The following is a 22,769-nucleotide window of genomic DNA, read 5'->3' on the forward strand; positions in this document are numbered from 1 at the left end:
TGTAAATCTTCTGCTTCTCCTACAATTTACACACTGCTGTGAACCAACTCCACTCCAACTGGATTTGGAATGGGTATTTCCTCGCATGGCTTTAATTTGTTGTTTTTGTTGTTAGTGGTGGTGGCCGCATCCATCTGTCTCGAGAGACAAAGAAGTGCGTCTCAGTGGTGAAGTCCAACCACTGTGTTAGCAGCACTAAAGTGACAGGAATGGGCAGTGTGTCTGGAGGTCCTGGGCTGCCCAGACAACAATGCTCCCCTCTTGGTCTCACTGGTGTGGACCAAAGAAAAGCAGAGCAATACATTTGGCACCAGATTGGCTGCAGGAGTTGACAGAAGGAGGCGCACAAGACACCATCCAACCGTTTTAGGGACTCCACTCCAGATTAGTGTAAGGGTTTGCTCCTTAGCCTTTCCTTCTCTCGGAAGATATCCCGCAAGTCACTGGAGGATTGCTGGTGTATTAATTCTTTGTTCTAGTTTTTGGGAAACTGCAATCTTTTAAAAATCTGTTTAATTTTCCACGCCACCCAGGGAACTGCTGTTGTGATGTGTTGTAGGGGAGAGGGGGGTACATTTCAACATGGGGCACCTTTCAACAACTGGAATATCTGACTTCTAATACTGCACAATGATTGGCCAATATGCCAGCCAATAAGCTTTTAGTATGAGTAACTGCTGACATTTAGTTTTCAGCCATTTCTTTTTACAACTGTTGTGTTACTCAGTGGATCAAGTTCTAACACCCCAAAAGTGAAAAAGAAACTTTGATTTTGAAACAGTTAATCAACCAGTAATCTTTTAATCAAGTAAGTTATATTTATTCACCTAATAGTTTATTTAATTATGCTTCTAAATACACTATCAATAAGTCACAAATATTTTTCTAAAATGGTTCACAATACTTTAACCAAAATGGCTGCACCAGGGGCAGATTTCAACAGAGCTTAGGGGGGTACATTTCAACAGTGTTGAAAGGTGCCCCTTACCATTTTTCAGTTAAGTAATTATGAAAATTGACTTGTAATTTTTTAGATCAACACCTAGCTTGGATTAAAAAGTTTCAGGATAATTTTAGGCTACAGTTTATGGCTACATGAAGCATGATAATCCTAGGCCTATAACAGTCTATAGTAGGACTATTAGGCCTAATCAGGGTTGTTACATTTAAAACACTCAACTTCGTTTTGTTAGGCCTACTGTTGCTTTAAATAGAATTTATAAACAAAGAACTCATTAGAAGCACCAATAAAATCTTTTTTCCTCTTAAAATTTTAATAATCACTTAAAATATCCAAGACAATTTATTATTTGTTTTTGAATTTAAAAAAAGTATAAATTTAGGAGATTTAAAAAGTTTAAGATGTTACTTTTCATACAGTTTAAGACATGTATTTTAATATTAAGATCCTAATAATTAAAATGCTTAGCCCCATTATTTTGGCTCTTTCAGATTATGTCAGGGAATTGTCCCCGCTGCAGCGCAAGGTGGTGGAAGGGCTCTCCGGATGCTACAGAGAGCCCCAGTCCCACCTTGCCAGCAGCTCCTCCTCTGGTAGCGAGAGGAGCGGCGAGACGTCCAGCGAGGAGGGGGAGAGTTCACAGGGGAAAGGAAGTAGAGGCTCTGGGGATGCAAGAGAGTCCCAGCACTCCCACAGTCACGAGGGCAATACAGGGGGAACGCAATTTCCGTCACCCCACAGACGTCGTGGGGTGAAAAGAAAGGATGGAAGGCGAGGTTTTTGTATTCCGAAAATCTCTTGTTGGGGTCAGAACCGGAAGGGGCCATTCCCGGATTCTGACACCGCTTGATACAGACATGAACTTTTAAGCTCTGCACTGTACATAGTTTGCACAATAAAATCTTTAAAGGAAACAGCGGAGTTCTGGCTGCTTACTCATGAGCAACTAACTGAGAACCTTACAGCAATCCGGGAATCACTGCAGTTACATAATAATAATAACTATATTATTTTGTGAATGAAGTTTATTTTGGTAAAATGTATGAAATTAGTAGATTTTTTTCTATTGTTGAAATGTACCCCACCTCCCGTTGATAACTGCCCCCCAGGAGGGGCAGATTTCAACAAAGTACATGCTTCATTAAAAATGTAAAATTTGGTATTTTGTCTTTGTCTAGAAACTACGGCAAAAATTGAGAGGATACCTCAAGTATGAATTTAGTTAATGGTACTTAGAACTTTAGTTTTTAAAGCAGTATTACTTCACAAATAATTCTTAAGTAAAAATTGTTGAAAGGTGCCCCCCTCTCCCCTATCTTGAGGAGAATGCTATTCCGCAGAACAGGGGCAGCTACGCAAAAAGCCCTGCTCTAAGTTGCTGCAGAGCGGGCTTCTGAGATTTAGAAATTTCCAGCAGATCATAGGGCTCTATTAAGGGATAAGGCCATCTCTCAAGTAACCTGGTCTTGAGCTGTACAGGGCTTTGTATTTTGGTACCAACCCCTTGAACTTGGCTTGGTAGCTGATTGACATTTGGAACTTGCACCTTGAGCTGTATTGGCATCTAGTGCTGATGAATACAGACAGGTGCATATTTTTGGTGATGTATACTTTTATTTTTTATCATATCCCTCCTCCAAGGATCATAGGCCAGAACACTTGGTCCTTCCTCTTCCCCTTTTTATTCTCACAACAAACAACTGTGCAAGGTAGTTTTGGCTGTAAAGTAGACATCGGCCCAAGAACATCATGGCTGAGTGGGGATTTGAACTTGGGTCTCCCTGAATCTAGTCTGCTACTCCAACCACAATGGTGCACTGGCTTAAACATGAGAATAGGTGGGTGATACGTTGCTTGGGGAATGGCTATAGTTCAGTAGTAAGAGAATCTGCATGCAGAAGGTCCCAGGTTCCATCCCTGGCATCTCCAGGCAGGGCAGGGAGAGAGACCCCTTGCCTCAATTCCTGGAGAGCCGCTGCCAGTCTGTGTAGACAATGCTTAAGCGGTTGGACTAATGGTATGACTCTGTATACCGGTAATTCTAGGTTGATAAGAGAATGGTGCTGATAATGCCAAGGTTGCAGGTTCGATCCCTGTTTGGGACAGCTGCATATTCCTGCATTGCAGAGGGTCAGACTAGATTATCCTCAGGGTCCCTTCCAACTCTACAGTTCTGTTATTCTAACTTCCCGTGTTTCTGTGCCTTGAGGGAAGGGCTGTAGCTCAGTGGTAGAGCATCTGCTTTGCACGCAGAAGGTCCCAGGTTCAATGCATGGCAGTGGCATCTCCAGAGCAAGAACTGCCAGCTGAATTCCTGGGAGTTGCTGCCAGTCAGTGTAGACAATATTGAGCTAGGTGGCTCAGTGGTCTGACTTGATATCAGGCAACTTCCTATGTTTGTTTGTTATAATGCAGTTGTAGCTGAAAGGCAGGAGACGAGACTTCTGTGCTGGCTGCAGCTTCCAAGCTGCCTTCAATGGGAGCCTGCCACCCTCCGTTAGCGGTTATGTATGGGCTGCACCCTTATCGGTGTGGGATGCCCAGTGGAAAGAAGAGACCTTTTCTCTCAGTGCCTGGCGCAGCCTTTTGATGTCGTTGGCTACAAATCCTTTTAATGCAGCATGGCACCCTACGTGCGTGACAAATGGCCGTGTGAGAATTTGTCAGCTGGCTCATCCATCACACGCTTGTCCGTGGCAGAAGGGCAATCAATTTCAGCCGTTCGGCTTGTTTCATCTTCGGTCTGCCCTGGTGCCCCACTAACCTACACAGTCAAAGAGCTCCTGCTTTTGTGTGATGGCGGCAGCCAGGAGGGGCGGGAGAGGCTGCCCTCCTCAGTCCTGGGAGGGGTGAGCCGTGTCAGCTGGCAGACGGGAAGAGAGAGAGAGAGCTCAGTGCAGAGGCTTGCTCCTAATTGCCCGAAAGGAGGCTGCCTTGCCAAAAGACTCTTGGCTGGTGTTTTTTTTTGGGGGGGGGGGGAGAGGGTGAACAAAAGGCAGCATCCATACCCCAAGCATCAGCCGTATGATGTGCCGTGATGTTGATTTCCGTTTTATCTAAATAAATGGTGTGGTAAACCTATTGAGAAATAATTTAAAAAAAGAAAAACCGCATGTCAAACTGGGTCTGTGCACATTAATTTAAATTCTGCGTCATGATAACCCGGATTCTGCAACATGAAGCGGTGCTGACAGCTTCATGCATGATTGGCTTGCCTTCCATTTCCTGGAAAAAGACGGAAATGATCACTGGGCAGCATTGTTTCACTAATATTCTCACGCACTTCCTGGACCGTCAGGCTTTGTAAACCTTTGCATTTCTTTGGCTGGCTTCCACAGGCCGCAATGCCCCTGCAGCTTTACCGGCAGCTGTATTATCCATGCTGCTTACAACAAATTACGCTGCATTTTTTTTTTTTTTTTACAGATTGCTCCAAGTCACAGGATAGTGTGGGAGTAGCATGAGTCCATATGGACCGCACTGTTGCAAGGAAGTTCTTGTCTGAATCATCGCTGTTTACTGCAAGAACCTCTTTGCAATCTTTTCATTACTTTTCTGGGCTTAGAACAATCTGTTGATTATATGCTGGCTCCCAGAGCTTTAGAATCGTTTGGGTTCAACATGACCTAATTGCTTTCCATCTCCCCTGTTGGAGATGGAAAGCAGGAACACTGAGCAAGCTCCTCCTCCTTCATCCAACATCTGACTAGTTCAAGTTCAAGTTTATTAAATTTGTGAGGTCCATGCCTTTACACAAAATACCATATAACATTATTAAAAAGATAAACAATAAAATTATTAAAATAAGTTAAAATTCCTGCCGCGCTGTCCCAGCAAAGGAGACAAAACCCAAATCCCCCCACCATACAGGAAAGAGAATACAACAACAGGTTAGGAGAGCGATGGGAGGGTCCTCACTACATCATCCGTGAACCCTCCCCTAGTTTTCATAGCCCTCACCACACAGACCGCTACCACGTGGGAAATCCGTGGGTCAGCGTCCACCAGCAGAAATTTTACTTGGTCCTCAGAGTTGACTATTGATTTGGGAATAGTTCAAGTTAATCCCCTCAAGATCTCCAGGCAAGACTTCATTCTGGTTTGAATATTGTTTGTACTTTACAGTATTCTGTGCCTTTTGATTAAAAAAAAATCCAATAACAAACAAACAAACACCTTCCCAGCAACCCTTATTCCTTATGGCAAAGGTGTCCTTCACCTTTAGGACAACTCTTGATCCTAGAGTTCACAGGTGTTAATGCTAGAGACCACCATGAATCTTCTTCGCTTGTCTCTAGGCTGACTTCTCTCACCTAGAGCCCCTTTTACCCATGGAAGAGTCTCAATATTTTATTCTCCCTCACAGACTACCAAGGTTGCAGTGGTGAGACTCTGACCTCTGTCACATTAGGAAGGTAGGAACCAGCCTCAGATTACTGGTCCATCCACCTTACTATTGTCTACACTGACTGGCAGCAGCCCTCCTGGATTTCACATGGGGTTTCTCTTCAAGCCCTACCTGGAGATGCCAGGGATTGAATCTGGGACCTTCTGCATGCAAAGCAGATGCTCTGCTACTGAGCTATGACCTTTCTCATTGAATGCCACCATTGCAAATCAATGGGACTTAATTTACTGGCTGACACTGGTGTACAGTATTGGGGGGGGGACACCCAAAGAACTCCCTCTAATTGACAACCTCTAGGCCAGGGGTCAGCAACCTTTTTCAGCCATGGGCCAGTCCACCATCCCTCAGACCATGTGGTGGGCCAGACTATATTTTGAAAAAAAATGTGAACAAATTCCTGTGCCCCACAAATAACCCAGAGATGCATTTTAAATAAAAGCACACATTCTACTCATGTAAAAACACCAGGCAGGCCCCACAAATAACCCAGAGGTGCATTTTAAATAAAAGGACACATTCTACTCATGTAAAAACACGCTGATTCCCGGAACGTCCGCGGGCCGGATTGGGGAAGCGATTGGGCCGCATCCGGCCCACGGCCTTAGGTTGCCTACCCCTGCTCTAGGCCATGCTGAAAGAAGGATCCTATGAGCTAGCTCATCGCCAGCTGATAGAATACAGCTCTTCAAATGCCAAAGCCTGAATCTGAGTGTGCTGTTAATAGCTACACTTCAAAGCAACCATTCCTATGTTCAGTGCATTTTTTCACCTAGCTGTTGCACTGCCTTTAAAATCCCTGGCCAGCTACCTGCTACCTCTGTTAGGGAGTGGTACTAGTAGACCTTCACCCTGAGAAACCATCCCTAAATAATTATCTAATAATAAATAAATAAAATATTATTTATATCTGGCTCAACTAGCTGAGTTGACCCAGCCCCTCTGGGCGGCTTCCAACACATATAAAAACATAATAAAACGTTAAACATTAGAAACTTCCTTATACAGGGCTGCCTTCAGGTGTCTCCTAAAAGTTGCGTAGCTATTTATCTCCTTGACATCTGATGGGAGGGCGCCAATTCCGAGAAGGCTGGTTCCCTGTAGCTTCACTTCTCGCAGTGAGGGAACCAGCAGAAGACCCTCGGAGCTGGGCCTCAACAGCTGTGGAACTGCGTATTTCGGAGTGGTAGGTCACATTTAAAGCACTTTTATACCACTTTTAACAGTCAGAGTTTCAGTGGTTAAATTAATAAGACTAATTGCAGTAATAACTAGCTCCCTCTATAACCTTCCAGCGGAAATCCTTTTTGGAGTTGTCACTTTCAATCAGCTTGGCTGGCTCTCATACGAATGCCTTTGCTGCGAGGGTTGCCCTGCTCTGCTTTTCGTGCAAAGTCCTTTTAATTTGGGCCGCAGCAAGCTGGAAAGGAAAGTTTCACTCTGGGGGTTCTTCCCATTTATCTTCGGCTAGCGATTAAGACTCTGCTTTGGTTTTAATGGAAATCTGAAAGCCCCCAAAAAAGAAATGAAAAAGGAAGGGAAAGTGTTTGATGACGGTGGAGGAGTTCTGATACTCTCCCCTGAAATAAATGGAGAAGTAAAATATAAAACTGTTTTCTAAGATTGTTATGTGAAGTAGTGATGGGCAATCAAATGTGGCCCTCCAGGACTTTTCCTGGCCCTTGGGACTCTCACAAGCTGCACCCCTCACCAGCCTCTTGCTCCATGTCCTCCTTGAGTACTTTTGGCTGTTTTGGAATGTGTCCTTGACCTCAGATAATGCTTCTTGCTTGCCTGGATGGAAAAGTGTATGCATGTGTGTGTAGAGCATCCTCTGAATGGATGAATTTTGGAACGCAGCCTACCGTGCAAAGGTGAGAGTCGCATCTTTTGCCTCTGGCGTTACCCACCAATGGAATGCGGCCCCCAGATGATCCCTCAAGTGAGAGAATGTGGCGCTCTGGCCAAAACACATTTCCCATCCGTTACATAAGACGTTAATAGAATTAAAAGAGAAAGAAGGTTAAAAGCTTGTTCTTGTACTGTCAAATATTGGAACTGGGTGTGTTCCATCTTGTATGGAACCGCTTACATTCAGTTTTTACTGATATGCTAGCCTTAATCATTTAAAGTGCAAAGGGGAAGGTTGGAGATGCATGCTTCCTAACTGTTTGGTGCTTTTGTCTTGGTCTGGTGTGTTTATATCCATTGAAGAAGTGTCCTCATTGTGCAGTCTAAAAATAAAGACCATGTAATCAAGATCATTTTAACTGGGTACCTAAAGGACATCTGATTTGATGCCAACTGAACTGTTAAAGGAAGGAGGTTCCATAGCAGAGGTGCCACCACTGAAAAGGCTCTTTGTAGTAGCTCTATGCCTGTCCTCCAGAAGTTGGGAAGTACCTATTGCACTTAATAACAGAGTTGATATAGGACCAAGCTAGATGTGAATGTCCTACATTCAATTTAGCATAGGAACATATGGAACTGTCTTATGCTAAGTCAGGCCATTGGTCCAACAAGTTCACTGTTGCCCATGTTGCCTGAGACCAGGCCTCCAAGGTTTCAGGCAGGGAGTCTTTCGCAGCCCTATCTGGAAATGTCAGTGGTTGAACCTGGAATCTTCTGCTGTTCTTTGACTGAGCCATGACCCTTCCCAAACAGGAATGCTGCTTTTTATCAGCATTCAAAATTAGCCAGGTGCCGAGCACATTTTGCGACTGGCAGCCAGCCTTTTGTGAATGGATGGAGCCACGCTTGACACCTAGCATCTCTTCCTGCCTGGCTGCAGTCAGCTGGTCTGCCAGGCACAGTGGCAGCAAAATATGCACCTTTTTTTTTTTACTGCCACACTGCTGGGTGAATCAGGTGTTTGGTGGGGTAGCAAAAGACAAATCTTTTGTTGTTGCACTACCCTGCAGACACCCTGATTGTCCCGGCAGCATTTTTTAAATTTTTTGCTGCTGGGCTGCCTGGTCTGGTAGTGGGGCAGCAAAAAGAAAAAAAGGGAAAGGAAAAAGAAGGTGCGTACATAGACATTTTGTTTTGGCACCCACAACCTATGTCCCAGGAGCCACATGGCTCTTAGCATTCCTATTCCAGTTTCTAACACTGCTTTTTACTGAGTCAGCCTGTTGGTCCATCCAGCTCAGCACTGACTGGCAATGACTCTCCAGGGTTTTAGAGAACTTTCTCAGCTCTCTCTGGAGGTAGCCAGGAATTGAACCTGAGACCTTCTGCGTGCAAAGCAAATGCTGTGCCACTGATCAACAGCATGCATTTTTAAAGTGAAAATGCATACATACTGTATATTCTGGCATATAAGACTACTTTTTAATCCAGGAAAATCTTCTCAAAAGTCGGGGGTCATCTTATACGCCAGGTGGAGAATCTGCGTTTGAGTATATCTCAAACTCTTTATTTTAACTGGAAAAGTTGGGGGTCGTCTTAAACGCCCAGTTGTCTTATACGCCGGAAAATACTGTACATACCGTATATACTTGAGTATAAGCCTAGTTTTTCAGCACATTTTTTGTGCTGAAAAAGCTGCCCTCGGCTTATACTCGAGTGAGGCGGGCGGTGGGGGCGGCGAGAAAGAAGCCCTTTCTCTCTGCTCGTGCCGCCACCCGCTCTCCCCAGTCAACCATTCCTTAAGAAGTGTACAAGAACGGCTGTTCTTTACTCTCCCTAGGCAGCTTGTTCCATTCCTGAACTGCTCGCCTAAATGCAAACTTGGCAAAGGAGGAAGAGGAAGGAGCAGCCCAAAGGGCTGCTTTCGGGCTGCTCGTTCCTCCTCCTCCTCCACAGCGGCAAAGGTGAATCGGCTTATACTTGAGTCAATAAGCTTTCCCAGGTTTTTGTAGGAAAATGAGGTGTCTCGGTTTATATTTGGGTCGGCTTATACTCGGGTATATACGGTACATACATCATTTTATTTGTATGCCGCCTTTCCATAGCTAAAACCATGCTCAAGGTGGCTTACAGCATGAAACAAATTACATAGTTAACAAATATAACCACAGTAGTCAGAAACAATAAATAAAACACATCAAAAAGTACACAACCAAATTGAACAGTTTCCACATAAATCATAGCAAGAAATAAAAATAAAGATACAAAAAATTATCGGTAACAGCAACAATCCCCCTTGCATCAACCCTCCCTAAACAGTACCCTAACCCAAGACCAGCACATATTCCTCGCCATGCCCATGCAATAATTTTTCTTTTAAAAAGCATTTTCTTTGAAGAAAGTGTCGTCCCTTTTCTTCTTCTTCTTTATTCTTTATTAAATTTCTATACTAATCCTCTGTCTGAGGATCTCATGGTGGTTTACAACATAAAAACACAAAAATACATATCAAAGTAAAAACCAATAACAAAAACACACACCCAACACGACTTTGTTTGGGTTTGCTCTTTTAAGAGGGGGACAATCGGGTTTTGTTCATAAAGCAAATACCTCCCATTTCTTTTTCTTCTTCTTTGGCGATCACTCGTAGCCGAGTAAGATTGTCTTCCATAAACACGGTTTTAACAATGAGTCTGTAAGTGACTGTAGAGGCTAATTCTGAATCCACACGCCCTTACACACTAAGGACATTGGTTTCCATGTGGGAGTTGATCATGGTGTGGATTTGTCAAGCGTGCCTTCCTCTTAGCACGCTTCTCCCTTGTGTCCCGAGTTCAAGTGTTTTCAAAGCCCATGACACCTTTGGTTGGAGTACTCAAAGCCCATGACACCAACTGGAGTACTCGCAGGCCAGTGTTTCCCAGTTGACAGTGTTTATACTACATTTTTTAAGATTTGCCTTGAGGCAGTCTTTAAACCTCTTTTGTTGACCACCAGCATTACGCTTTCCATTTTTAAGTTTGGAATAGAGTAGTTGCTTTGGAAGACGATCGTCAGGCATCCGCACAACATGACCAGTCCAACAAAGTTGATGTTGAAGAATCATTGCTTCGACACTGGTGATCTTTGCTTCCTCCAGTACACTGATATTGGTTTGCCTGTCTTCCCAAGTGATGTGTAAAAATTTTCGGAGACAACATTGATGGAATCTTTCGAGGAGTTGGAGATGGTGTTTATAAGTGGTCCATGTTTCACAAGCATATACTAAGGTTGGTAGTACAATAGCTTTGTAAACAAGCATTTTGGTTTCCCTGCAAATCTCCCGGTCCTCAAACACTCTGCACTTCAATCGGGAGAAAGCCGCACTTGCAGAGCTCAGGCGATGCTGGATTTTGGCATCAGTGTTGGCCCTTGTGGAAAGATAACTGCCCAGGTAGGAGAAGTGACCAACATTTTCCAACGTTACACCATTGAGTTGGATTTGTGGTGCTGTAGAGGGGTTATTTTGTACTTGTTGGTGCAGCACTTTGGTTTTTTGGATGCTGAATGAACCTAATAGGTATTGAGGACCTCATTTTCATTGGTTTCCTGGTGTGATTTGCCTCTCTGAGGTCTCAATGAAGTTTTACGCCCCGCCCCGCCCCCAATTCAGTGTTTGAAACTCAGATATATAAGCTGGGTGTCAAATGGCATCTTAATTCTAGGCTATGGTCGCCACAGTGGAATGTCTGTTCGCCAGGGTGACCCTCAGGGTCCCTTTCAATGCTACAATTCTATGATTCTATGATCTCAACTCCTTTTGCTTGATTGTAGTTTGCTCTCACAACAGTTCACTCATCTCGGTATGCAAGAAAGAGAAACACAGGAAATGGAACTGGTATTATCTATGGACTAAGGCAGAGGTTTTTTAACTGTGGCTGCTAACCTGGCGCCCAGAAATCTCCACATAGTTGCAGTTGGACCCAGCGCCAGTAGCAAAATGTGCCTTGTGTGTTTCGAATTTTGAACACTTGCCCCCATTTGCTATTTTCATTGGTGGCAGGGGTGCTGTTGGTGCCACCTGCAACTTCAATATTGAACCCAAGTAAAAGGTGCACTGCAGCTATGCTGGGTACAGAAAATAAAAAAATTGCCTTGCAGAGGCCTGATGTGGATTTGGAGAGGGCTGTTTCCTGTTTACTTTAAAGAAACTAATAAATAAATAAATAAAAATATACCATGTAATTGTGTGGATGGTGTCATGTCCAGGATGCCCGTTCAATTCAGCAGCACATCTTGGGCGGATGGTTTTCTCTCTGTATCTGTGTGGTGGCGAGAGCATCTGTGCTGCGCTCTGAGTCACTTAATGCCATGGTTACTTTCTTCGTTTCTCTTTGGGGTCAGTGCCAGGGACAATGATTAACCGCTATGTTTGTTTACCCCCTGCAGAAGCTGGAGGCCAAATCTCTCATCAAACTGAACTTTGCTAAAAACAGCAATGGTGAGTCGGCACTCTTGAGTCTTTTGAAAGCTTCCCCCTCCCCCTTCTATTTAAAGGAGCTGGAAATGTGAATAGATGCTGCACAGAATGCAGAGTGACACAGACCATTGCCCAGATGCAATCTGAAGTTGACTCTCTCTCTCTCTCTTTTGCATAGGCCCCATCTGCTTATGCACTTTAAACAGTCATGACTTCCCGCAAAGAATCATGGGAGGTGTAGTTTGTCCAGTGTGCTGAGAGTTGTTAGGGGACCCTCCTATTCCCCCCACAGAAGAACTGCAGTTCCCAGAATTCCCTAGTGATAGAGATTGATTGTTAGACCACTCCCAAGAACATGCAGAAGATTGTTAGACCACTCCCAAGAACATGCAGAAGAACATAGATTGATATGTGAATGTATTTCAGTTTGTGGTGCACACGTACCATTAGGTTGCAGCTGTTGCACTTGAAAAGGCCATAAATTTTTGGAATGCTGTGTGATGAGCCAGTGCAGTGTAGTGGTTAGATTCCCAGACTAGGACCAGAGACACCTGAGTTCAGATCTCCATTTACCCATAAAGCCAGTAACTCTCGGCCTCACACGGTTGTTCTGAGGAAGAAAGGCATGGAGGAGCAACCGTTGTATTTGTTAGCCATCGGCCACTTCTGCTGGGAGGTGTTCTTATATATCTGCATCTATGTATCTATATCTATATATCTGTCAGGCTTTGGGGAATCCGATCCCTCCCACGGTGGCAGCCAAGAAGCAGATAAACATGAAGAGTTCTTACCAAGTACTTTATTCAGTATTCACACAGAGAGATAGAGAAATGCAGTCTCTCTTAGATAATGGCATTGCTCCGAGTAAAGTCCCACCCCTCTCTGTCTCTCCTATTCTACATCATCCCTGTGTTGGCTGATCTGAGCTTTCTGCCTCTGAGCTTTCTGTTCTACTGCTCTCAGTGCCTGCCTGGTCCTGGGAGGGGGGTGGTCAGGAATGCTTTCCAAGGACACTGAGTGTTAGCTATCTCTCCCCTGGTGCTGCTTCTTCCTGTTGTTCCTCTCCCAATATTTCCCAGCTTCTCCCCTCTGCAGCATCTGAACTATGACCTTCTGCAAACCACTGTTGGAAATCAATACTGTCCTCCTGATCTCGGGAAGGTTCAGGAGGGACGGTCCCCACCATTCCTTCTCAGTCCAGCCCCTGACAATATCTGTACAAACACGCGTATATAATTCTGTATATTCTTCAGAAAGTTTCTTGTAGCATCTGCTGCACATTGCACAATGCATGTAATAATTGCCGCTTGTTTCTGAACCCTCTTCCTTCTCCAAATCAGGTAAATACCACTGCCCGGTTCTCTTCACTGTGTTCACCAATAATTCTCACATAGTGGCTATCAAGACAACTGGAAACGTGTTTGCTTATGAGGTGAGTTCTCTACTGAACCAGGTTATGAATTTACCCTGTTAGAAAATATTGGTGTCTGGATCCTTGGTTTGTTTGTATATTTAATCATGCTTTCTTATAAAATATTGCAGGGCAGTATACAACCTTCTCTCCCCACCCACCCCTCTCCTTAACTCTGTGGAGCCTCCTGAAGCAGGTTGCATCTCGCATGCTTTTACACAGAGCCAGCTGTAGAGCAGGGGTGAGGAGCCTTGGGCCCTCTAGATGTTGCTGAGCTACAACTCCCATCAACCCAAGCAAGCATGGCCAAAGGCCAGGGATGATGGGAGTTGTAGTTCGGCATCTGGAGGCCCAAAGGTTCCTCACACCTGCTCTACAGCTGGCTCCACGTAAAAAGGGTATTCCCAGCAGCAGACAGTTCTGCTGCCCCCAGAAGCATCTCATGGGGGGAGGACCACAAAAAGGCCCTGGGATATGTGTCTAGGGGTTACAGAGGGGTGGGGAAGTTGGGCAGTAGCAGCTTGCTGAAGTACACTGGGAGGGAGACAAAGGGTGGTTTAAATGCAAACAAGCCACTTTTGAATAATAAATGTTAATTGAACATTACCCTTAAATCCTTTCTGCTTGGTTAAAAAAATTTGAATCATGCTTTGGTTCTGCCGTGCTTGCATATGTACCTGTTACTTATTCAAAACCACGATAAGCTATAAATGACAAGCACTTGTACGTCTGCTTGCAGCTGCCCTTTTTCCTGTCGGGAGCTTTTGGGTGCTGAGATTTCTGCTCCTTTGACGCGAATTCTTGCTACGCAGTCACCTCTTGACCCCTTTTGTTTAAATGCTCTGTGTTGATTCTGAAAACGGAACAGTGCACATTCCAGAGCACAATGGATGCAAAGAATACCCAGGCTTAAAAAATACCCAGCGGCATCACCTAGCAATATTCCAGCCACGACTCGGAATGGTGTGTTGCTCCTTCGTCATGCTTATCCTTGATGTCAGAGCACCTCTCCTTGATATCATCCGATCATAAAGGTGCTTTGCAGTCCAAAGCACTTCTCACTCCCGATTCATGCTGTCAAGAAAACCTCGCCCAAAATCCAAGTCCTTGGTTCTCTGTGGTTCAGATGGTGCCAACACCCAGGGTATAAAACCATCCCTATTAGGTAGGGCAGTTGTCCACCCAGCTTGAGCCAGGAGATCTCAAGCTGTGCTCTGGGTGTCCCCAAGATCCCAAAGAGAAAATCTAAAGTACCACGCTCTGCTTCTGGAGCCTCAGGCGAAAGAAGCCAGATTACACGGTAGCAGATGTGGCTAAAGACGTCCAAAACACTAACCAAGGCCTAACCCAAATAAGCACACTGAAAGGAAGAGGCAGATAACAATTAAAATAGCAGTATAGAATGATAGCTGTTTACACAATTGGAAGAAATAGGAAATGAGAATGCAACCAGGTATGATCAACATACACTGCTGGCCTCACACTCGACACACGGACATAGAACCATAGAATTTTGAGTTGGAAAGGGACCCCCAAGGGTCATCTAGTCCAGCCCCTTGCAATGCTGAGGAATCCCTGACAGATGGCCATCCAACCTCTGTTTGGAAACCTCCAATGAGGAAGAGTCCAACACATTCCATTGTAGTCCACTCCACTGTAGAACAGCTCTTACTTCCAGAAAGTTATGTTTCATCGGAATTGCCTTACTTTAAATTTGAATCCATGGGTTCGGGTGCTAACCTCTGGAGAGGCAGAAAACGAGCACACTCCATCTTTCATGTGGTAGCCCTCCATCTGCAAAAGGCCGCCTACTCTTGAGTAGCCCAGGGCTTACAGGCTCCACACGGGATCTGCGCATCGTGATGAGTGCTTCTTGGGGGCCTCTGCAGCATGCAGCTCATTGCATGGAAGTTGGGGGCAGAACTGGTGTCACATGCAATGACCGAGGCAGGGGAAACTTTTGTGGTACTGCTCCCCATCTATGTGTAGGCCCTTCCCTTCATTTGGCTAACGTGCGACTAGGAATCGGTTGTCGAACGCTTCCGTAGTTGAACGTTTTGGCTTTCGAACGCCAAAAACCCAGAAGGACCTGTTCTGGTTTTCGAACGATTTTCAGAAGCCGAACGTGTTACGTGGCTTCCATTTTGACTTTCCCTATTGTATTGAGGTTTCCATAATGAGTTTTCGGGTTTTGAACGTTTCGGCAGTCGAATGGTCTTCTGGAATGGATTACATTCGAAAACCGAGGTTCCACTGTAATCCACTTAAGGTTCATGAGTTTTTGAGTCCTACAAAAATATTGTTAAAACCTGGCAGTTGGGTCTGCGCCTACAGCGTTCTTAATGCTTGTGGTTATAGTATTCTTAGTGCATGGATTAACTGAACTCTAAAACACAGCACTTTAGAAGTTAGTGTTTTCATTTCTCCCCTGCACCCAAAAGAACCAAAAGAAACACTTTTCTTCTCCTTGCTCGGAGGCAGTAGTGCTTCTGAATCCCAGTTGATAGAAAACAGAGGATGGGAGAGTGCTTCTGCGCTCAGGTCCTGCTTGTTGGCTTCCCGGAGGCAACTGGTTGGCCACTGTGAGAACAGGATGCTGGACTAGGTGGGCCACGGGCCTGATCCAGCAGAACTGCTCATAGCTAGGCTATAACTCCTACAATCCCTGTCCATTGAACGGCCTTGCTGGCTGAAGCTGATGGGAGTTGGAGTCCAACAACACCCTCAGGGCCACAGGTTCCCTGCTCTTGCCTTATAGGATTGTAAAAGGTAAAATATTGCATAGAGCTTTTGGGACATATTTTCTGACGTTGTATGTCTTTTTCTGCATCTGACTTTTTTAAGGCAGTTGAACAGCTGAACATAAAAACAAAAACCTACAAAGATCTCTTAAGTGACGAGCCCTTTACTAGGCAAGATATTATCACGCTACAGGTAAGATACTATTATCACTGTTTTAATTAATTAAGGATGTTTAATTAAGGGATGTATGGGGTATTAGGGGAGGGGGATATCATGATCCTTTGGGGGTAGTTTGCCCACCTTTGGTCCCCACCCTGCACTCAGCTCTCACATGTGGCTCCAAGAAGCTGTCGGCTGCTACACTCAAGGAATGATTTTGACTGGCCAGCTAAACCAGGTGAGAGTAGTCAATGAGTCTCAAACCCTCAGTGAGACTTCCTCTGTATGGGAAGGCAGGCTCTGACAGATTGAGCAGACAGGACCAATAGTGGGTCCAACTGTCCAGAAGGCCGTTTCTGCATGTGTGGTAGAGTGAAGTGAGGGGCAGATGGGGCTCCTCCACCTGGGAAAGTATCCCATCTAGGAAAAGGAAAGCTCTGATCCTACACCTCCGCTGTCTTGCTGGATATCTTCGAGAGAAGAAAAGGCTAAGGAGTAAACCCTACACAAATCCAGAGTGGGGGCCCTTAGATGTTTGGATGGCACCTTGTATGCCTCCTTCCGGCAACACCTGCAGCCAAGCATATTGCTCTGCTTTCCTTTGGTGCAGATCAGAAAGGCTGAGAGTGGGGGGGGGGGTCTTGTCCTCTGGACAGCCCAGGACCCCCATACACACTGCCCAGACTTGCATCCCGCAGAGGTCGCTTTGGTGCTGCCAACGCAGTGGTTTGACTTCACCCCTGAGGCGCAATACCATTGTCTTTCGAGACAGATGGATGCCAACCTGTTAAGGATGTTTGATTGCCCTAATGGATTTGTTGTTATGTATTTTAATTATGTACTGATGTTAATAGTTCTGAACTGCTTGGAAGCAGATTTGGCAAAAAAAAAGTGGTATATAAATTAATTGACCAACAACAATTAGCTAACTAACTAACTAACTAACTAACTAACTGCCTAGGCAAGCTAGACGCAAAATCTGAGTTTGCGGCACATTCCGTCAAGGCAAAAGCACTCAAAGAGGGTGTGAAGCAAGGCCTGTGAAGAGTGTGGCCGGGGAGGGGTTGTGGCCTAGGGAGAGTTTCAAAGGCCACATAAAGAGTCGGGGGGGGGGGGGCACATACAGGCCCTGGAACTGAGGTCCACCATTCCTGATCTTCTACATCTCTTATCAAAAACTGTGGAAGTAATAAGATGTGATTTGGAAAAGAGTAAGCTGCAGAATAATCTTTTGCATGCAGCTTCTATGACCGTCTGTGTTCTGTGCAATGAAAATCCATTTTCTTCAGCTGCCGCCCAGCTCTTAAAGGAGAAAACAAAGGGAAATAATTTACAAGCGTGCGGAAAGGGGAAAGAAAGGAAGCCAGTGGGCTGTCGGTTGGGTGCCGGCCTGCGCTGCTTGACTTCGAAAATGTCTTTTGGTTTTACTGCCAGCCGTAAAACTAAAGATTTATTCACCAGTGAAAGCAAACAATTTCAGGGATGAATGAAAGACATAATTATGTTATTTAATGAGAGGCAGAGCAGTTGGCGCTCTCTGGTGAGTTAGTGGTGATGGAATATTGGATGGTTTCTTATCTAAAGTCACAATGCTGCATTCATCTTGACTTTCCTCATTTGCATTCATATCGACATATTAGACAGTTCTTCCAGCGTTGCTTTGGGACTTGAGACCACACACTGTCCTCCTTACTACCCTCTTAAGATATATGCCTCTAGAAAAATCATCAAATCATTTTGGGACCCCCCCCCTTTGACTTCAAGTTTCGTCTCACTCAAATAGAGCCCCCTGGCATGAAGAGTTTCATTTAAAGCTGTCACTGGAGAAAATGCAACACCCTCCCCCCGCAGTGGCATAAATATGGTTGGATTATCAGCTTCCTGGCTTGACGTTTCAAGATGGCTTGGCCTTCACTTACTTTTGCATTGTGTTTCCTTTTTGTTTTTAGGATCCAACCAATTTGGACAAATTTAATGTCTCCGGCTTTTTCCATGTGAAGAACAACTTGAAAGTGACCGATCCAGGTAAGAATGGTTGTCAGGAGGCCTGGAGGCCACAAAAGAAGCGAAGCAGCACAGCCAATGGAAAGCAGACTGAGCCATTGTCACATCAAAATGTGGTGGGACAGCCCAGTGGGGCTAATTGTCACTTGTCCTGAAAGTGCAGTGCTGGTGGCCAGTGATCTAACAGGCCCAGTTCCAGCTGTTAGTAAAGTGGTACCTTGGTTCTTGAACTTAATCCGTTCCGGGAGTCCGCTCAGCTCCTGAAACTGTTCGAATACCAAATATCAACCGGAAGCCACGTCGGTCGTTCAGCTTCCGAAAAAAACGTCCGCAAACCAGAGCACTTCCAGGTTTGCAGCGTTCGGGAGCTGATTTGTTTGGGAGCCAAGCCATTCGAATACCGAGGTACCATTGTACTGGTGTACACAGCCACAAGAATCTTCACACCCAAGTGTCTAAATAAAAACACCCCACTTTCCCAAAGATCAACCCTCTTGGGCCCTACAATCAGCAGGGCCTGTTGATGGCGCCTCCTGGTTGCAGGGAGAGGTGACCCATGACAGGGCTTCCTTGGTAGCGGCGTATTATTGTTTAAATTTGTTACCCATCCTTCACCATCAGATCCCAGAGCAGGTGACAACAATTTAAAATTCAGTTTTGAAAATAGTTGAAACTAATTACTGTCAGAGGAGTAGGGTGGATCCTGAAAACACATACCTCAGGTGTCTAAGGCCAGGGTAATGGAATGGCATCCCTAGTGAGGTGGACTTTCTTGCTTCCTTATTAACTTTTGGGAGCAATTTAATGAGGCAGACAGAGCCACCTCACTAAGGGAGGCCATTCTGTTACCCTGGCCTTAAGGCACCTGCTGTGGGTGCCAGAGATTGTCAGATACGAGATTGTTACATACGGCCATGACCACTACTCCACGCAACAAGTTTGTTTATCAAGTTATGAACTGAAGAAGACATACCGAAACAGTGTACTTACCCGGAATGCTGTCTTCGTTGCATATTATTTGACATTATAAAAGTTTGCTGTATATTATTTGACATTGCAAGAAACATTTTGCCCTATACATTGGTCTACGTGTTGCCTTTTTTCATATTCAGATACGAAACACCAGCAAAAATGTGAATGCTAAGAAACCGCTTTCTTGTTGATGTTGTTTTGCAGATGATGAAAAAGCAAGGTCAGACCCGTCCTACTACCTGAAAAATGCAAATGTCGAGACGCGGGAGACGCTGTCGGAACTTTACAAAGAATTCAAAGGGGATGAAGTTTTGGCTGCAACAATGAGGGGTCCAGAGAAGAAGAAAGTCGATAAGCTGAATGCGGTGCGTGGCGTTTGCTGATTTGTAAAGGGCCACTTCTGAATGGCTAGCGGGAAGCCAGGAGGCATCTTCAGTATAAAAGAGAGAGGCTGGATGCATCAGCAGCAGGGAAGCAGCCCGGCTAATCAGCCGCAGATTCACTTCTCCCCAATAGCTGTTGATTGGCTGGGACCTTGGCCTCTATGTTGGTAGTTGTGCCATCAAACTGTACATTATGCTTGTCAGAAGCTGTGGCTTCCCGTCCCTTCTCTGCATCCTCCAGCCCTGCTTCTTGAGGGCACTGAGAGTTGTTAGGAGGCCCCCGTTCCCCTCAGGGAACTACAGTTCCCAGAGTTCCCTGGGAAGAGTGATTGTTAAACTATTAGCAACTGTAGTTATAAGTGGGGAATAGGAGCCTCTTAATGGCACCCTTGACAAACTACAGTTCCCAAGATTCTTTGCTATGACTGCTCAGTTTTATGATGTAGTGCAGATGTGACCTTATGCTCTGCTTTAAGGCTGAGTTGGGGAGCCTGTGTCCCATCATCACTTACCATTGACCGCGCTCTCTAGGGCTGATGGGAGCTGAGATCCAACAACACCTTGTGGGCCCAGACTTCCCATCCCTGTTTTAAGTAAATGAGCACTGACCCAACCTTCATTCCTAACGCTTGGCGGCCACCGAAAACCCATAAATTAAGGGATATATCCTGAGGTTTCATAATCTTCCTCCTTCCTCCCTAGTGATGTGAGGTGAGAATATTCTCCAGAGAATATTCTCTGCTAGAAAATTCTCCGGAGAATATTCTCCACAAACTCTAAATTCTCTGTCATCTACACAGCTGCTTTAAATGTACACACCTCATTAATCGAGAATATTCCTTCAGAATATTCTCCAAAAGATTACTCTCGAGAATTTAACACAGGCATAGGCAAACTCCGGCCCTCCAAGTGTTTGGCACTACAATTCCCATCATCCCTGACCACTGGTCCTGTTAGCTAGGGATGATGGGAATCGTAGTCCCAAACATCTGGAGGGCCGGAGTTTGCCAATGCCTGTTTTAACATCACTATTCCTCCCATGTGCAAGAGGGCTGCACATGCACAAAAGGGCTGCATTAGACAGTCATGAGAATTGCCCGTAAAAGTAATTAGAATTTCAGCTCAGTTACACAACTGCAGCTCAAAAGACATCTAGAGGATCAAAAGGTTCTTGGTTTACGGTGGGAAGTGTTGTGGCACAGGATTGCCGTTATGTTATTGCTTCACAGCGATGGGGTCCTGGTTTTTCTCCCGGTCTGGAATGCAGATTCCGTGGGTTGATGGTGCACCCAGGTGTTGCTGATTATATTATTGCAGCCTGAAAATAAATAATGCCGGTCTGCAGTAATTCTTGTATAGCAGGCATGTCAAACAGGTAGATCGTGATCTACCGGTAGATCACTGGACATCTGCAGTAGATCACTGGTAGATCATTGGCTCCCCCCAAAGAAGCCGAACAACTGTGGCTCCCCTAAAAAAAGCTCAACATTTTACCTCCTCCTTGAAAAAACTCAACAACTTTGACCTGAACCCCAAAAAATCACTGCCAGTTTTTAACTGTGAGTAGATCGCAGTCTCTTGGGAGTTGGCCACCCCTGTTGTATAGGATCACACACATTCCCTGCACCCCCAAAAAAGTCTGCTCTGGACCGTCTCCCAACCCTCTGGAGCAGATTTTGAGGGTGTGCAGGGAAAAGGAAGGGGGAGTTTTGTCGCACAACCCAAAGTGTGCTGCATGAGCAACCCTGTATATAATAATCCTAAAATGCAAGTACAGGCAGCAACCATTTTAAGCTTGTCCTATATGTGTGCAACTGCGCAGACAAGCATCACGCCAAACCTGGAAGTGACCCGAGAACATCACAAAAAAGGGCCCCGCTGATGTGCATGGGAGTCCAGAAGGTAACCCCTGTACAAATCGGTCGCTGCCTGTAGTAGATTTGCACCAACCATCTGTCACTGCAACATCCTGCTCCCTTTGCCCAGCTTAGCAGAAATGGGTTTGGAGGGGCAATGTGTTGATTTTAAATGATGAATGACGCCCTTCCCCAATAGCGAAATTAATTCTTGCGGTGTATTTTTTATGTATTGTTTTACACGTTTGTTGGTACAGTGGTGCCTTGGTTCTCGAACTTAATCCGTTCTGGAAGTCCGTTCCAAAACCAAAGCGTTCCAAAACCGAGGTGCGCTTTCCCATAGAAAGTAATGCAAAATGGATTAAGTCGTTCCAGACTTTTAAAAACAACCCCTGAAACAGCAATTTAACATGAATTTTCCTATCTAATGAGACCATTGATCCATAAAATGAAAGCAACAAACAATGTACTGCAGTCTCACAATCAGTCAGCCAGTAGCTGAAGTGGGTTCCACACAGTCACAAAAAAGAGCCACAAAAACCCAAAATAAATAGCAAAAACAGGCAGACCCCAGTGTAACGCTCAAAATGGAAACATAACACTCAAAACAGAGCACAATTTGGCTTCCAAAAAAAGTTCACAAACCAGAACACTTACTTCTGGGTTTGCAGTGTTTGGTTCCAAGTTTTTTGAGTACCAAGGCATTTGAGAACCAAGGTACCACTGTATATGCTAAACATTTGCAATTTTAAAATTATTATTCTGTGTGGGCAGGTGAGAAGATTGTGTATCACCGCACATGTGATTGTTAGCTGTCTTTGTTTTGAAAAGGAAGGCCAGACAAAAGCATCTTGAATTACGTAATTTTGTTTGTTTTAACAGGCTCACTATTCCACAGGCAGAGTGAGTGCCTCGTTCACGTCCACCGCCATGGCACCTGAAACGATGCACGAAGCAGGTATCATCATGCAGGGGTGCGGGGCTTGTCCTCTTCTCTCTCCCACCCTTTTCCCATTGTGGCAAGGTAGCGGGGGGGGGGTAGGCATCCCTCTACACAACCCGCACCTCTTGTAGAAAAACCCTACAAGCAGCTGCAAATGAAGGCGCAATGTTAGTGCCAAAGCAAATCACGTGCTTTGCATGTAGAAAACCCCATGTTCGGTTTCCAGTTTAAAAATAATATCACCAGGCAGAAGGTACATTGTAGGGCTGCCGCTGCCTCTTCTAAAAGTTCCTCAAATGACCTAGAAACCGAGCCTTATGAGGAAAGGTTGAAGGAGCTGCATATGTTCAGCTTGGAAAAGAGGAGAGACAGAGGAGATATGATAGCTATCTTCAAATATCTCAAAGGCTGTCCCGTGGGAGAACAAGCTTGTTTTCACCTGCTCTGAAGGGTAAGACTTGAACCAATGGCTTCAAGTTCCTAGGAAGAAGATTCTGACTAAACTTCAGGAAGAACTTCCTGACAGTAAGAGCTGTTCGACAGGGGAATGTTTCCCCTTGGGAGACTGTGGACTCTTGATTCCTTGGTTTTTAAGCAGAGGATGGATGGCCATCTGTCACAGA

The 22,769-nt window shown here is 45.1% G+C and overlaps 1 protein-coding gene across 1 annotated transcript in view; it reads left to right on the top strand.

Moving 5' to 3' along the window:
- Nucleotides 1–22,769, top strand: part of PPIL2 (peptidylprolyl isomerase like 2) — a 61,838-nt gene that overhangs the window by 9,659 nt on the left and 29,410 nt on the right. Inside the window, exons 6-11 of the mRNA XM_033174586.1 lie at nt 11,646–11,697; nt 13,017–13,108; nt 15,932–16,021; nt 17,938–18,013; nt 19,169–19,329; nt 22,086–22,161. Coding sequence (XP_033030477.1) covers nt 11,646–11,697; nt 13,017–13,108; nt 15,932–16,021; nt 17,938–18,013; nt 19,169–19,329; nt 22,086–22,161 — 547 coding nt within the window. The remainder of the gene's footprint in view (nt 1–11,645; nt 11,698–13,016; nt 13,109–15,931; nt 16,022–17,937; nt 18,014–19,168; nt 19,330–22,085; nt 22,162–22,769) is intronic.

This window comes from Lacerta agilis, chromosome 17 (genome assembly GCF_009819535.1).
Source record: "Lacerta agilis isolate rLacAgi1 chromosome 17, rLacAgi1.pri, whole genome shotgun sequence".
Classification (NCBI taxonomy): domain Eukaryota; kingdom Metazoa; phylum Chordata; class Lepidosauria; order Squamata; family Lacertidae; genus Lacerta; species Lacerta agilis.